Below are 17,091 nucleotides of genomic sequence, written 5' to 3' on the forward strand. Positions count from 1 at the left end.
ATAGCGAGCCACTTTTCCAGCGCTTCCGAGATGGTGAGGCAGCTGCCACCATGCTGCCCAGGTGTCCCTCTGGTACTTGCCCTGCCCGATTGCTTGAGGCCCACTTTCCCTTCGAAGATGGTGGAGCAGCTGCCACCATGCTGCCAGGTGTCCTCTCTGTGCCTGCGATGAGTGAAGGCAGCTGCCATGCTACCCAGGTGTCCCACTTTATATGCCCGATTCCAGGCCACCGAAGATAGTGAGGCAGCTGCCACCATGCTTTACCAGGTGTCCCTCTGTGCCTTGCGGTAGCGAGCCCACTTTCCCTTTCGAGATGGTGAGGCCGCTGCCTGCATTATACCCAGGTTGTCCCTCTGTTGCCTGCGGTTAGCGAGGCCCACTTTCCCTTCGGAGATGGTGAGGAGCCGCTGCCACCATGCTACCCAGATTGTCCCTCTGTGCCTGCGATTATGAGCCCACTTTCCTTTCGAGGATGGTGAGGCGCTGCCGCCATGCTACCCAGATTGTCCCTCTGTGACTACTTGCCCGACCAGCGAGGCCCACTTTCCCTTTCGAAGATGGGTAAAGGCCAGCTGCCACCATGCTACCCAGGTGTCCCTCTGTTGCCTTAACGATAGCGGGCCCGCTTTCCTTCCGAAGTAATGGCCAGAGGCAGCTGCCACCATGCTGCCAAAGATTGTCCCTCTGTTGCCCTGCCCGTGCGCCGGCCACTTTCCCTTTCGAAGATGGTAGAGGCCGCTGCCACCATGCTGCAGGTGTCCCTCTTGTGCCTGCGATTGGCCAGCGATTGCTTTCCTTCCGAGATGGTGGTGAGCCACTGCCACCATGCTACCAGGTTGTCCCTCTGTTGCCTGCCGATAGCAGTTTACTTTCCCTTCCGAGATAGGTATGAGGCAGCTGCCACCGTACCATGCTGCAGATTGTCCCTCTGTGCCTGCTGACCAGCGGGCCACTTCCCTTCCGAGATGGTGAGGCCATTGCCGCCATGCTACCAGGTGTCCCTCTGTTGCCTGCCGATTGCGCGGGCCCACTTTCCCTTTCGAAGATGGTAGAGGCCGGCTGCCACCGTAATGCTGCGGGTGTCCCTCTGTGCCCTGCCAGCCATATGACCCGCTTTCCCTTCGAAGATGGTGCAGGGAGCCACTGCCACCGGCGCTACCAAAGATTGTCCTTCTGGGCCTGCTGACCGTTAGCAGGCCCACTTTCCTTTCAAAGAGATGGTAAGGTGCTGCCACCGCCATGCTGCCAGGTGTCCTCTGTGCCCTGCCCAGTAATGGGCCGCTGCCCTTCGAAGATGGTGAGCCGCTGCCACCATGCTACCAGGTGTATTCCTCTGACCTACGCCATTAGCGGGCCCACTTCCGCGTAGCCGAAGATGGTGAGCCGCTGCCACCATCACTGCCCAGGTTGTCCCTCTGTGCCTATATGCCGATAGCAGGCCACTTTCCTTCCGAAGATAGGTGAGGCCGCTGCCTGCATGCTGCCAGGTGTCCCTCTGTGCCTGCCACGATAGCGGGCCCACTTTCGCTTCGAGATGGTGAGGCCGCTGCCACCGTACTTTACCCAGGTCCCTCTGTGCCTGCCGATAGCGGGCCCGCTTTCCCTTTCGAAGATGGTGAGGGAGCCGCTGCCACCATTACTTTACCAGGTGTCCCTCTGTGCCTGCCAGGTAGCGAGGCCCACTTGCGCTTCAAAGATGGTGAGGCCGTATGCCTGCAGCGCTGCCCAGGTGTCCCTCTGTTGCCTGCCCGATAGCGAATTACTTTCCTTTCGAAGATGGTGAGGCCGCTGCCACCATGCTACTGGGTGTCCTCTGTGCCTGCCAACGATAGCGAGCCCACTTTCCCTTCCCGAAGATAGTGAGAGCCGCTGCCACCATGCTACCCAGGTGTCCCTCTGTGCCTGCCGATTAGCGGTTACTCCCGCTTTCGAAGATGGTGAGGCCGCTGCCATGCTACTTGCAGGTGTCCTGTTATGCCTTATGATAGCGGGCCACTTTCCCTTCGAAGATAGTGAGGCGGCTGCCACTGCATGCTGCCCAGGTGTCCTTTTCTGATGCCTGCCCGATAGCGAGGCCCACTTTCCTTTCAAAGATGGTGAGGAGCGGCTGCCACCGTACTGCCCAGGTGTCCTCTGTGCTTACCGACCATGAGCGGGCCACTTTCCCTTTCGAAGATGAGTGAAGAGCCGCTGCCGCCAAATGCTACCAGGTGTCCCTCTGTGCCCGACCCAGCGATTATCAGGCCACTTTCCTTTCAAAGATGAGTGAGCCAGCTACCACCATGCTACCCGGGTGTCCCTCATTGCCTGCCGATGACGAAGCCACTTCCTTTCAAAGGATAGTGGGGCTGCCGTACCGCATGCTGCCCAGATTGTCAATCCTGTTGCCTGCCAGATAGCGAGGCCCACTTTCAGCCTTCGAAGATGGTGGGGCGGCTGCCACCATGCTGCCGGGTTGTCCCTCTGTGCCTGCGATGACGGTAGCGGGCCGCTTTCGCTTTCGAGATGGTAAGGGGAGCCGCTGCCATACCGTACTGCCCAGGTGTCCCTCTGTGCCTGCTGACCCAGCGGAGGCCACTTTCCTTCGAGATAGTGAGGCAGCTGCCGCCGCCATGCTACCGCCCAGGTGTCCCTCTGTTGCCTGCCGACCAGCAGACCCACTCCCTTTCAAAGATGAGTGAAGGCGGCTGCCACCATGCTGCCAGGTGTCCCTCTCGTGCCATGACAGCCAGCGAGCCCTTTCCTTCCCGAAGATAGTGAGAGCCGCTGCCACCATGCTGCAGGTGTCCCTCGCGGTGTGCCTGCCGACCAGCGAGGCCCACTTTCCCTTTCAAAGAGATGAGTGAGGACGGCTGCCACCGTGCTGCCAGGTGTCCTCTGTGCCTGCCGGCCAACGAGCCCACTTTCCCTTCCCAAAGATAGTGAGAGCCGCTGCCACCATGCTGCAGGTGTCATGCGGCTGCGGCCAGCGGAGCCCACTTTCCTTTCGAGAGATGAGTGAGGCCTTGCCACCATGCTTACCCAGGTGTCCCTCTGTGCTAGCCCATGGCCAAGAGCCCACTTTCCCTTTCAAAGATGGTGAGGCAGCTGCCACCGTGCTGCAGGTGTCCTCTGTGCCTGCCCGATTAGCAGGCCCCTTTTCCCTTCGAAGATGAGTGAGGGGCAGCTGCCTGCATGCTGCCAAGGTGTCCCTCTGTGCCTGCGGTAGCGAGGCCCGCCACTTTCAAGATGGTGAGGCAGCTGCCACCATGCTACCCAGGTGTCCCTCTGTGCCTGCCGGCCAACGAGCCCACTTTCCCTTCCCGAAGATAGTGAGAGCCGCTGCCACCATGCTACCCAGGTGTCCCTCTGTGCCTGCCCGTTAGCTTGAGGCCCACTTTCCCTTTCAAGATAGTGAAGGCGGCCGCTGCCACCATGCTACCCAGGTGTCCCTCTGTGCCTGCCGGCCAACGAGCCCACTTTCCCTTCCCGAAGATAGTGAGAGCCACTGCCACCATGCTACCCAGGTGTCCCTCTGTGCCTGCCGGCCAACGAGCCCACTTTCCCTTTCCGAAGATAGTGAGAGCCGCTGCCACCATGCTACCCAGGTGTCCCTCTGTGCCTGCCGGCCAACGAGCCCACTTTCCCTTTCCAAAGATAGTGAGAGCCGCTGCCACCATGCTACCCAGGTGTCCCTCTGTGCCTGCCGGCCAACGAGCCCACTTTCCCTTCCCGAAGATAGTGAGAGCCGCTGCCACCATGCTACCCAGGTGTCCCTCTGTGCCTGCCGTTATGAGGCCCATTTTCCTTCGAGATGAGTGAGAGCCGCTGCCACCATGCTACCCAGGTGTCCTCTGTTGCCTGCCGTGGCGAGGCCACTTTCCCTTTCAAAATGGTGAGGGCGCTGCCCGCCGTACTACCCAGGTGTCCCTCTGTGCCTGCCATTATGAGGCCCACTTTCCTTCGAAGATGGTGAGGCGGCTGCGCACCCAGGTGTCCCTCTGTGCCTGCCAGCCAACGAGCCCACTTTCCCTTCCCGAAGATAGTGAGAGCCACTGCCACCATGCTACCCAGGTGTCCCTCTGTGCCTGCCGGCCAACGAGCCCACTTTCCCTTTCCAAAGATAGTGAGAGCCGCTGCCACCATGCTACCCAGGTGTCCCTCTGTGCCTGCCGATAGCCTTGACCCGCTTTCCTTCGAAGATGGTGAGGCAGCACTTGCCACCATGCTACCCAGGTTGTCCCTCTGTACCTGCCAATAGCGAGCCACTTTCCCTTTAGAAGATAGTGAGGCTGCTGCCTTACCCATCCAGGTTGGTCCACTGCACCTGTACTGGCTTAGGTCATCAGATTGAGTCTATCCCCACAAACACACTATATATATATATATATATATATATATATATATATATATATATATAGATAGATAGATAGATAGATAGATAGATAGATAGATAGATAGATAGATAGATAGATAGATAGATAGATAGATAGATAGATAGATAGATAGATAGTACTCAGCCCAGGGATTCTGGTGATGGAAAGGGAATTAATGAATGAACGGGAATGGAATGGAATGGAATGAACAGGAATGGAATGGAATGGAATGAACGGGAACAGGAATGGAATGAATGAACAAACAAACGGGAATGGAATGAACGGGAAAGGGAATGAATGAATGAACGAATGAACATATGAATGAATGAACAAATGAATGAATGAATGAATGAATGAATGAATGAATGAATGAATGAATAACCATTTTGAAAAGCCAGGAATTGGGAGCAGGGTATGGCTACCCAGACTAAGGTCCTTTCTGCACAAGCAGAATAATGCACTTTCAACCTACTTTCAATCCACTTTGCAGTTGGATTGTACTGTGTGGAAGAGCAAAATCCACTTGCAAACAATTGTGAAAGTGGATTGAAAGTGCATTATTCTGCATGTGCGGAAGGGAATAGGGAAAATGGTACCAATGGGACAGAAGCTGTAAAAATATGCCCCTTCCAATCTGTACAGCTGCAAAGATGCTTTGAGTGATAGCCACCTGCACTGAACCGGAGTTGGGAAAGATCATAGCAATGCAGGGAGAATCATGGAAGTGAGGTGAAAAGAGGATAAAGTGGAGATAGCCCTGACAATAGCATTGGAGACAGGAAGCCAGAGGCAGAACAAAGATTCCCCCTTGGAAGCATCTGAGATCGCCAGGTGTGAGGGGAACTCAGCCAGTACCCCAGTTTGTTCACATAGCCCCAAACCATCCTTTGCAGCTGTGGCTGAATTCAGCCTGGGTGTGTGTGTGCAAACACTAGGGTTGGCGATTTGGATCGGCTGAATCAACTATTTGGTCCGAATCACCTCCAATTCGGGCAGATTTGGACCAAGCCAGGTCTGAATCAAAGGCATCTGATCAGACTATCGAGATCAATGATTATCGATACTGGCGCCGATATCAAATCGAGCCCCGAGACCGGCCTTCGTAAAAAAAAGCCCTCTGACGAAAAAACCCTTCCTTCCCGTGTCCCCAACAAAAACTTTCCCTCCCTCTGCCCCAAGTGTGCTCCTTGCTTGAAGTGTGTTGCAGAATGGCTTCATTTTAAGAGGTGGAGGTTCTGTAGGGTTTTCCGGGCTGTGTGGCCATGGTCTGGTAGATTTTGTTCTTAACAAGTTGCCTGCATCTGTGGCTGGCATCTTCAGAGGTATATCACAGAGAGATGTCTATTACGCAGTGTCCAGTGACTGAGTAGGCTTCATGTGTAGGAGTGGTGGTGAAACACAGTGGCTCTTCAGGTTCTATGGTGGAAGGAGACTAGAGGCACGGGGATTCGTATCTGAAGTGGCTCCGGTACCGCAGCCAATGGGGAAATTTGTTCTGGGGAGGGCTGGTAAAGGGGTCCCCATTTCTCAGAGTAAAGAAACCACAAAACTTTCGAGCACATCTTCAGGGAGAGTCTCTTGATGACACCATCCAAGGTTTGAAGTAAGCGTTGCTTCTGGGGGGGGTTGAGATGTTGTAAGACCCAAAGGAGTAAGAGACCTGTCTCCCACATCCTGGGCGGCGTTGCCCAAAATGACAACTTAAGCCTGGCTATCATCAAAAAGAAAGAACTCCTGAGCTACTTTCGGAAAGGGTTTGTAACTACCTTAATATGCACTCTGGCCCTCCCAAGAATCCCATTAGCTTCCCCAATCGAGTGAAGTCACTGCAGAGCACAGAATCTGGGGAAATTTCTTGGGTTGCCTGTCAGGGGTGCATTTTTTGAGATAGTGGCACCGGGATATTGGGATATCATCTGGAGATTGTCCTCATGATACTCCTTAAGTTTGGTGAATTTTGGTTCAGGGGGTCCAAAGTTATGGACCCTCAAAGGTGTAGCCCCATCTTCTATTAGCTGACCATTGGAAACAATATGGGATGGGGCACCTTTATGGGGTCAACCAACTTTGGACCCTGAACCTCCTGTCACTAAACGTAAAAGGGAAAATCATCAAGACGATCGCTAGAATGATATCCTGAAAGTTTAAGTTGCTGCTAGCTTTTCTAAGAATTGCCTTATGTGAGCCAAAATGTGTAATAACACCAAAAATACAAAAAAATTAAAACAGACCCGAATTTTTCGGATTTACCCGAAATTACTGGCATATCCGAATCGGCTATGAATTGGATTCAGGCATACAGATCATTTTATGTCCCCAAACATCTGAATCTGAAATCCGAATTGTACCGAATTTTTTGGGTTTCGATCAACCCTAGCAAACACTCTTGTTTACTTAATTTACTACTGAACCTTGGGATGATATACACTTTCAGACTGAAGGCTGAGAGGAGATTCATTTTCCCCCTCCTGCAAATAAAAACGAACATAATGGGGTGAAAGATTCGACCCTAGCTGTTATTATGAAGGAGGGATGTTCTATGCTATCGAATTGCATTGGGATTTAAAAAAAATATTTTGGAATCTACCTTGATTTTCTGTGAGAAAGGTGGGCTTTAGATAAATGCATTTATAGGCCTGGCCAGTTTTTCACTGATGGAGAATTGGCAAAAAAACCCCTGAAAAATGGCTTCCTTCCCTTGCAGTTGGAGGTGGAACTGGTTATTCTAGTCTTCCCACCTCTGAATTATAAAATTTCTTGAGATTTGGGGGTGAAACCTTGGGAGAGCAGAGTTTGTAAAGGGAAGAGGTCTTAGCAGGGTATAACGCCACAGAATCTGCCGTCCAAAGCAACCATTATTTTCCCAAGTGAGCTGATCTCTGTGGTCTGGAGATTCCTTGTAATTCTCGGAGTTCTATAGGGTCCACTTGTAACCCTAGCCAATCCTGCCACCTCATTTCCACCTCATTCTTCAGTTTGCTTGGACCAGTCCTGAGTGTGAACAACCCCAAGGCACAGTTCGTATTAATTTCTTATGCTTAAGCTGTGCTCAAGCTTAAGTCACAAGTCTTCATATTAGACCAGACGGCTTTGCTGGAATCCTTTGTGTGCCTCTGGGTGGGAACAACCTCTGCCCTTTACTCCCAGCGGCTTCACTGCTAATAAATACCACAGGACAAATGCTATTCCCAGACTTCCAGTTAAAATGCAGAGTTTGGTTACCAGCAACCGTATATCCAAAATGCTGTCACTTCTCAGGTGAGTTTGGAAAGCCAGCATATGTTGTCCAAAACATTTCCCCTCTGAGACAAAAAGCTGCACCCCAAGATCACTTCAGATTGAGAAAATGCCACAACAGGGGTTAGATTTATCCCCCTCCCTTTTAAGAAATGGTCCTGATCCAGATATCTGAGAACTGAATTTTTTTTGGGGGGGGGTCATTTTAGGGGTGGGGGTGGGAGCTCCATTGGAAGAACTTCTCAATTGCTGTCTCATTTGGTGTTGAATGGAAGCCCGTCCAGGGGAGCCATTTTCTGATGGAAAAAGCTGTTCCAACCCTGTAGCACTTAAGAGGCTGTGGAGACTCCCGGCTCTTCAGACACTGAACGAGAGTACATTCTCGGATTTAATGGGCTATGAGAACACAGGCGGAGGGCGGGAAACATAGCAGAAGGGTGCGGAGTGACTAATGTGGGATGGTTAGTGGGCCTCTCTTGATTACACTCTGCTTTTTGGGCTACTCCATTGTTTTCCAAGGAGGTCAGTCTGAACCCGAAGCTGAGGGTTCCAGCCCCGCAAGAGCCATAAAATCGCCAGCCTTCAGGAAGGGCCTGGAAATCTCCCTGAATTACAACTGATCTCTAGACTACAGTGATTACTTGGAGTAAATGGCTACTTTGAAAGGTCGACTCTGTGGTCTTATTCTTCACAGAGGTCCCTCCCTCCCCAGACCCTGTCCTCCCCAGGTTTTATCCTCACAATCTCAGGGAATTTCCCACAGTGGAGTTGGCAACTCTAGCCAAAGGCTTAGAGCGTGAGCCTGGCCTGTAGGGTTACATCTCCAGTCTGGGAAATTCCTGGAGATTTGGGAGGGGGGGCAGAATATGGAGAGTATGGGGTCTGGGAAGAAGAGGGAACTCCTCAGGATATAATGCCATGGTCCTTCCTCTGAAAAGCCAGCCTGGTGTGGTGGTTAAGAGTTGGTGGACACTAATCTGGAGAGCTTGGTTTGATTCCCCACTACTCCACATCAGCAGCAGACTCTGGGTCTTTCCCCACTTACCTTAAGCCCCGCGCTACTTGAGGAGAGTAGCGCAGGGTCCCCCGGCACTCCCCACGACAGGGGCAGCGACAGCGCAGCCGCCCCGACGCTGACGCTGTCGTGCCCCCTCAGCGCGCAGCATCCCAGGCGTTCTTCTTAACTGTGCCTTTTGATGACCCTGCGCAGAGTGCGGGGTCGTGGGGATGCCCGGGCACGTGGCTGGGATGCCGCGTGCTGAGAGGAGCGTGCGGCATAGGGGGGATCAAAGAGAGTGGGGAAAGGCCCTCTTATTTGATGAACTGGACGTTTCCCCCCTCCTAAATTCCTGCCGGGTGACCCGAGCCCAGCCATCGTTCTCTCAGAACTCTCTCAGCCCCTTCCACTTCACGTGGTTTCTGTTGTGGGGAGAGGGAGGGAAAGGAGTTTGTAAGCCGCCTTGTCACGTTACAGGAAAAGAAAGACAGGGTATAAGTCCAGAACTCTTTTCTTCTTGAAGTAGCCATTTTCTCCAGGAGAAATGATCTTGGTTGTCTGAGGATCGGTCATAATTCCAGGAGATCTGGTAACTGTACTGGCGGTAAGGCCTCTTCTCTTTCTGTCCGGCCCCTTCCGCACATGCAGAATAATGCACTTTCAATCAATCCACGTTGAAGCTGTGCGGAATAGCAAAATCCACTTTTAAACAACTGTGGGCCTTTCCCCACTTACCTTAAGCCCTGCGCTACTTGAGGAGAGTAGCGCAGGATCCCCGGCACTCCCCACGACAGGGGCGGCGACAGCACAGCCGCCCCGATGCTGTCGCTGTCGCGCCCCCTCAGCGTGCGGCATCCCAGGGGCTCTTCTTAAGGGTGCCTTTTGATGACCCTGAGCAGAGCGCGGGGTCGTGGGGACGCCCGGGCGCGTGCCTGGGATGCCGTGCGCTGAGAGCAGCACACGGCATAGGGGGGATCCAAGAGAGTGGGGAAAGGCCCCAGAAAGTGGATTGAATGTGCATTATTCTGCATGTGCAGAAGGGGCCAGTCTCTCTTGTTCGAGAGAGAGATGAGGGTTGCCAGGTCCCGTTGGCCACTGGCAGGGGATGGGAGGTTGGAACGTCAGATCCAAACTAGGAAACTCCTGGAGATTTGGGCCCCTTCCGCACATGCAGAATAATGCACTTTCAATCCACTTTCAGTGCACTTTGCCACTGTGCAGTATAGCAAGATCCACGGGCAAACAATTGTGAAAGTGGATTGAAAGTGCATTATTCTGCACGTGCGGAAGGGGCGTTGGGGATGCAGCTGGAGGAAGAAAAGAAACTTAGTGGCGGATAATGCACATTTTTCCAAAAGCATCCATTTTTTCCCAGGGGAACTGAGGGGTAGTCTGGAGATGTGCTGCGATTCCAGGAGATCCCCAGGTTCCCCCTAGAGGCTGGCATCCTTAATAGATCACTTATTTATCTCCCCTCCTGAGGTGCCCTGAGGAGATTCTTTTCCACACAGCTTGGAAAGATCAGCCGTTCTGATCAAAGCCGCAGCGCAAATTAATCCCCGAAAGGGCTCTGCGCAAAAGGGGCAAATGACGGAGAAGCCAACAGGAAAATATGAAAGGGGAATATTCGGGGCACTGATGTTGTATCCTTAAATGGTGCGCCGATCCAAACTGCCGTGTTCGGGGCGCTGTCAGAATGAACGGCTGCAAAATGGCCGTTTGCTGGTTGCTGACAGAGAGAAGGATGCAGTTAAAATCCTCTCATTTATTCAAGCCGATCTACCTGCTCACTGATCCCCCCCTTGCTATTTTTTTCTCTATTTCCTTTCACAGAACTGGCCTGGAGGCCATTATGGAAACATATGCGTTCTGGAGGCCCCCCGTGCGCACCCTCACCTTTGAAGATTTCACCACCATGCAGAAACAACAAGGTGAGCCATTTTATAATGGGCACCAGAGCGGTGGCCATGAAGCAACTGCAGAGCCTGATCGCAGGCATCTGGTATCCAGCTGGATTCTGGACACTGCTGGGACTCCTGACAACCAGGTGGAGATAGAAAACAGCAAAGAGCAGATGCCAGTTGCAGAAGCCGTGGGTGGAGGGCGCAGTGGAGGTAGCTGACTGAGGATCATGTAGTGTAGCGGTTAGAGCGTCAGACTGGGGACTGGGTGATGCGGCTTCCCCACTCCTGAGAGGCTAGCAGCAGTGGCATAGCGCCAAGAGGGCGGGGGTGGGGTGGTACGTGATGCAGCGGGCGCACATCAGTGCAGGGGCATGGAGGGGGCGTGGCAAAAGCGCTCCGGGGCAGGACGGGGGCATTCTGGGGCAGGTGGGGGCATGGCAGGGGTGTAGGGCACACGCGTGCCCCAAGCACAGTTCCCCCTCGCTCTGGCCCTGACTGGCAGCTATCAAATAACAGAGGCGTAGCTCCAAGAGGGGGGGTGCACAATGCACCAGAGGCGTGCCCTTGCAGGGGTGTGGTGAGGACATTCTGGGAGCATGGCGGGGGTGTTCCGGGGCGGGATAGGAGCATTTATTTATTTATTTATTTATTTATTTATTTATTTATTTATCAAATTTATAAACCGCCCACCCCCGAAGGGCTCTGGGCGGTGTACACTGGGCCAAACATACAATGGCCAAAACAACATACACCAAATAAAATAAATTAAAACAAGTTAAAACAATATACAAAAATTCATAAAACTAGCAGCATCAGTACAATATACATAACAGTAGATTATAAAAGTGTGTGTGGCGCCCGATCCCAAGGCCAGGCGGGGGTAGCAGCGTCAGTCAGATATTATATTGGACGTGTTGATGGTAAAATGGCATGTAGCATGGGGGCATCCTGGAGGGGGGTCCGCGGCCGGCGTTCTGGAGTGGGACAGGGGCACGGGAGGGGTGGAGGACGCACCAGTGCACTGGGCGCTTTCCCCGCTCGCTCCGTCCCTGTCAAATAGGGTTGCCAACCTCCAGGAGATCTCTGGGAATTACAGCCAATCTCCAGATGACAGAGATCAGTTCTCCCCTGGAGAAAATGGCTGCTTTGGAGAGTGGCCTTTATGGCATGACCTAGCAGCCAAGCTCCCTCCTGTCCCCGAATCCCACCCTCTCTAGGCTGCACTTCCAAATGGCCGGAATTTCCTAACCCAGACTTGGCAACCTATGAGGCCTTGGGTCAATTTCTCTCTCAGCCTAACCTACCTCACAGGGTTGTTGTGAGAGTAAAATGGAGGAGCGGGGGAAAACCATGTATGCTTCCCTGAACTCACCGGAAGAAGGGTGGAATAAAAAGACACGAGATACTCAGATACAGATGCCACATCTAGCAAGCGGTTTGGGGGTGGGGTCTGAGAAGGGAAAGCACTACTGGTGGTAAAGACCCAGAAGACCTCCACAATGCTTTAAGAATTCCCCCTGAACTCCATGGTATTTGCCACAGAGTTTGAGGGGTTCCTAGTGGGTCGAAAGGAGCAGCGATGTCACTTCTGGGCCTTCACCTGGAAGTGACATAATCAGAGTTGCTCTCCCTCCCGCATTTTGCTCCCAATGCTCACAAGAGTGAGGGTGGGTAATAGAAGGTGAGGGCAGGAGATGTCGCCTACAGAAGTCCCTTTTCTCCCATTAGGGCAGGGCTATAGCTAAGAAGAGCACGTGTTGAAGGCTCTGGGCTCAGTCCCCAGGACTGCTACTCTAGAAGGTCTGAGACATTTTAGAAGCCCAGGAAGGGCTTCTCTTTGCCCACGGAGATGGGAAACTGCTTCCTGGGCTAGAAGGTCCATTATCCTGACCCTTCATCTGGCAGCTTCATATAAGAAGAAGAGAAGAGTTTGGATTGATATCCCCCCTTTCTCTCCTGTAGGAGAATCAAAGGGGCTGACAATCTCCTTGCCCTTCCCCCCTCACAACAAACACCCTGTGAGGTAGGTGGGGCTGAAAGAGCTCCAAGAAGCTATGACTAGCCCAAGGTCACCCAGCTGGCATGTGTGGGAGTGCACAGGCTAATCTGAATTCCCCAGATAAGCCTCCCACAGCTCCGAAGAAGGCTGACAGGCGGGGAATCAAACCCGGTTCCTCCAGATTAGATACACGAGCTCTTAACCTCCTACGCCACTGCTGCTCCTTAACAAAATAAGGAGAAGCAACTATCAGAGAAGTAAATAGAGAATAAATTAAATGCAGTATGGAATAAATGTAGGATGAAATTAATATTCAACAAAGGCAGCTCAGGATTCGTAATGGAGAAAGCTGGGGGGGCCTAAATGTGTTTTCACTTGAAGGATAAGCGTCTTGCAAGTGGTTCGCCACCTACTGCTGCCACCTCCCGTTCTGCCCCTTCCGTGCTGTTGCGCCATTCGAGGCCCGGTTGTGTTTACTGTTTGTATTCTGCCTCCCTGCTGCTTGCGACTTCTTATCTCTGCCAAGGACTGTGGGAGGCCGTTAGATGATCCCTGCCTCCGGTAAAGGCCAGGTCCCAAATAAGCCTTTGCTGCTAGTTTTCCTGGGAAAAGGGACACACGTCGTGCCGCGTGTTCGCGTCACGGCATCCCGGGAGGATTTGTGTTCTTGCATCTGTCGGTGCCCGGCGGGTAGCCTTTGGGTAGCAACCAGGAAATCCTGGCCCCAAGCCCAAGAGTTGGTTGCCAACCAAGGGTACATGTATTCCCAGGGCTACAGGGCATTGGGGGGTATGCAGGAAAAGTTATTTAATGGTGGGGAAAGGTGAATGTGTGTGCTCATGTCTCCCACCGCCCCCTTGCTGCCAGAAAAAAAGCCTGTGGCTGCTTTAAAATTAAGTTTAGTTTACTTCTAAGCTAGTGCTGGCCAGGAGGAGACTGAGGCCAAGGATAAGACCAGGGAAAGCCACAGTGCAGTTGCCTGGATGTAAATTAAGCTTAATTTTAAACCAGAGGCTTTTTTTTGCAGTGGTGTTGGGGGCTGGGGAGGAGAACGTAGACAATGTTTCTCCCCCACCGCACTACTGAAGCTCCCTCTTCCCCTTTCTCTCCCTTTCCATCTTCTCTCCTTTCCCTCATCTCTCTCTTTTCCCTGTTTCTCTCTCTTTTCTTCCTTTCTCTTTCCCCTTTTTCTTTTCTCCTTTCTCTTTTTTCCATTTCTCTTCCCTTCCTCTCTCTCTCCCCTTTTCTCTCCCTTCCTCCTTTCTCTCTCTCTCCCTCCCTCCCCTTTCTCTCTCCCTGTTTCACTCTCCCCATTTCTTTCTTCCCCCTTTCTTTTCCCCAATTCTCTCCTTTCCCCACTTTCTTCCCCCAATTCTCTCCTTTCCCCCTTTCTCTCTCTCTCCCCCTTTCTTTCTCTTTCCCCGTTTCTCTCTCTCCCTCCCCTTCCTCTCTCCCTGTTTCACTCTCCCCATTTCTCTTTCTTCTCCCTTTCTTTCCCCCAATTCTCTCCTTTCCCCACTTTCTTCCCCCAATTCTCTCCTTTCCCCCTTTCTCTCTCTTTCCCTGTTTCTCTCTCCCCCTCCCCCTTCCTCTCTCCCTGTTTCACTCTCCCCATTTCTCTTTCTTCCCCCTTTCTTTTTCCCAATTCTCTCCTTTCCCCACTTTCTTCCCCCAATTCTCTCCTTTCCCCCAATTCTCTCCTTTCCCCCTTTCTCTCTCTCTCCCCCTTTCTTTCTCTTTCCCCGTTTCTCTCTCTCCCTCCCCCTTCCTCTCTCCCTGTTTCACTCTCCCCATTTCTCTTTCTTCTCCCTTTCTTTTCCCTAATTCTCTCCTTTCCCCACTTTCTTCCCCCAATTCTCTCCTTTCCCCCTTTCTCTCTTTCCCCATTTCTCTCTCCCCCTCCCCCTCCCCCTTCCTCTCTCCCTGTTTCACTCTCCCCATTTCTCTTTCTTCCCCCTTTCTTTTCCCCAATTCTCTCCTTTTCCCACTTTCTTCCCCCAATTCTCTCCTTTTCCCCTTTCTCTCTCTCCCCCTTTCTCTCTTTCCCCGTTTCTCTCTCTCCCTCCCCCTTCCTCTCTCCCTGTTTCACTCTCCCCATTTCTCTTTCTTCCCCCTTTCTTTCCCCCAATTCTCTCCTTTCCCCACTTTCTTCCCCCAATTCTCTCCTTTCTCCCTTTCTCTCTCTTTCCCTGTTTCTCCCTCCCCTTCCTCTCTCCCTGTTTCACTTTCCCCATTTCTCTTTCTTCCCCCTTTCTTTTCCCCAATTCTCTCCTTTCCCCACTTTCTTCCCCCAATTCTCTCCTTTCTCCCTTTCTCTCTCTTTCCCGGTTTCTCCCTCCCCCTTCCTCTCTCCCTGTTTCACTCTCCCTGTTTCTCTTTCTTCCCCTTTCTTTTCCCCAATTCTCTCCTTTCCCCACTTTCTTCCCCCAATTCTCTCCCCCAAGGCACCCGGACACACTGCTTGATTCTAATTAACACAATGACATTCAGAGTGGTCAATGTGCATGCGCCGAACATGGAGAAATGTATCAGCTTCCATTTCAATATGCGTTAGTTCAGCATTATGCCTCAACCAGCCCCAAAGTAAGCATTGGAAAAGTCGCTCAATACTGTACTATTACCCAAAGAAAAACAAATCAAATTTGGCTCGTTTTAATAAAGAGTCATGACAAATACTGTGCTATTGCCATGAGCATTTTGATAGCATAAATACACCATCTGGTTGCCACAGAAATCTTCCATCCTCCAACCAGCAGTTTGTTGCATGTGGGGAAAGGGAATGCAATGGCCTACCCCATTTCATTCTGCCTCTTATGCGGCCTCCCTCGTGTTCATAGGTATGTTCCTGAGTGCCGTTGCAAATCATCCCTAGAATGGGGTTTGCCTCCCATTCTGTCCTAACCCAAAACACACAGGTACAGTCTTCCCTGCGCATGCTGCCTACAGGAACAGCGAGCATAAGCCCACCGTTGCTTCTTCTGCACATATGACCAATTTTAATCTTTTAAAAACGTATTTATTAAAATATTTCGCACACCTTTCCTTCTGATTCCAGGCGGCTTACAATAATAGTGGTCAAAAATGTCCAGTTAAATACAAAATAAAACCACAAACCCCCAAACACAATTGGCCATGCTGGCAGGGGCTGATGGGATTTGTAGTCCATGAACATCTGGAGAGCCGCAGGTTGCAGACCCCTGGCCTAGAACCACCATAGGGAGAAGAGGCCCCAATTTGAACTGGGGCTCTGCTTTGCGGCAATCTAATCTTTCGCTCCTTTATTTTAAAAGATGTATTGTTAATTCCAATCCCTTTGGGGTCACAAGGTGGCTCACAGCAGACTTCCGGTGGAATGGCATTTCACTTTGGTTGAGCCTCTGAGAGCTCCCAGACTGCATGTTGCTGATAGGGGCTTATTTTGCCAGCTGTCGAGCAAGTTCTTCTCTGCTCTCACCTCCCCAGACATTGGGGACCTTAAATTTGACAGGTGGGCTAGAAGAATTTGGATTTTAGACCCACTGGTTCTGAAAAAATCCAGGATCAGCCATGTGAGTGAGCTGTAAAATCCTCAGAGACAGCCTCCTGCTCTTTTTTTGTTTTTGTCCTTGTTAGTCTTTCTTTGTTTTCTTTATTTCTTTTTCTTCATCTCTGTCTACTTTTTTATTCTTTCACCTTTCTCTTCCTTTCCTGTAATTCTTTGTTGAATTAAAAAAATATATTTGAAAAAAAACCAAGGTGGTGTATTGCGGTAACATAAACAGAGGAGAATATGCGTACATGCAATAGTTCTTGTCTAGATGCTTCAAGCTGCCCACATTGGCCGATTCCCTACCGTCAATTAATCAAGTGATATTCACGCAAAATATCAAGGATTCAGGAAGAACTCCCCACTGTCTGATCGACGAACAAGGATTCATCCCGGTTCTGGCGCTCATTCTCCCCCTTATCCCGCATCTTTGCCGAACCTGCTTGAAAGTACTACTTTTTCAAAAAAAACATGTCTTCGATCCAGTTTGGAGGGCAGGATTGGGGGTCTAATCTTGGTTCAAATTTCCCACCATGGAGCATGACGCAAATGCCTTACAACCAATCAATATGCAGCGGGTTCTCGCGGTGCGGTTCTCGCGAGAGCACAATAACCAACCAGAAACTTGGGCGGGGAGACGTGCTGACGCTCTGACATCATAACATGAGCATGTTTTTGCGGGGGGAAAGAAAAGGTCCTGCCCCAACATAGCACGACAGCCAATCAGCAGAGACCCGCCAAGCCGATTGCGTGGTCGTGGGGTTTGTTACATTTCTTGAATCCGAGATAGGCCTAATGTCTTCACTGGAAACATGCTGCGGTGGGGAGGCTGAGACCTCGATGAAAAGGTGCAGTTTATTTTCAAACTTGGTTTTAACTAGATTGAATTTCCCAGTGGGGATTCGGCCTATGATAAAAAGGACTAAAGAATTTCAATCTAAAACCACAGCACTAAGAAAATGGAAAAAAAATACCTTCCTCTGTTAAAAAAGAAAACCCAGTAGAAAATAGCGGGGAATCCATTTCACAGAGCCTATCAAGATTAGCCTTTTAGCTACTTAAAGATTATGTCA

The 17,091-nt window shown here is 51.4% G+C and overlaps 1 protein-coding gene across 1 annotated transcript in view; it reads left to right on the forward strand.

Annotated features, from left to right (window-relative positions):
- The window catches only part of TBX15 (T-box transcription factor 15), a 173,303-nt gene that overhangs the window by 141,686 nt on the left and 14,526 nt on the right, over positions 1-17,091 (forward strand). The window contains exon 7 of the mRNA XM_048482794.1: positions 10,423-10,520. Coding sequence (XP_048338751.1) covers positions 10,423-10,520 — 98 coding nt within the window. The remainder of the gene's footprint in view (positions 1-10,422; positions 10,521-17,091) is intronic.

The sequence above is a fragment of the Sphaerodactylus townsendi genome, unplaced genomic scaffold, assembly GCF_021028975.2.
Source record: "Sphaerodactylus townsendi isolate TG3544 unplaced genomic scaffold, MPM_Stown_v2.3 scaffold_23, whole genome shotgun sequence".
In the NCBI taxonomy this organism is placed as follows: Eukaryota; Metazoa; Chordata; class Lepidosauria; order Squamata; family Sphaerodactylidae; genus Sphaerodactylus; species Sphaerodactylus townsendi.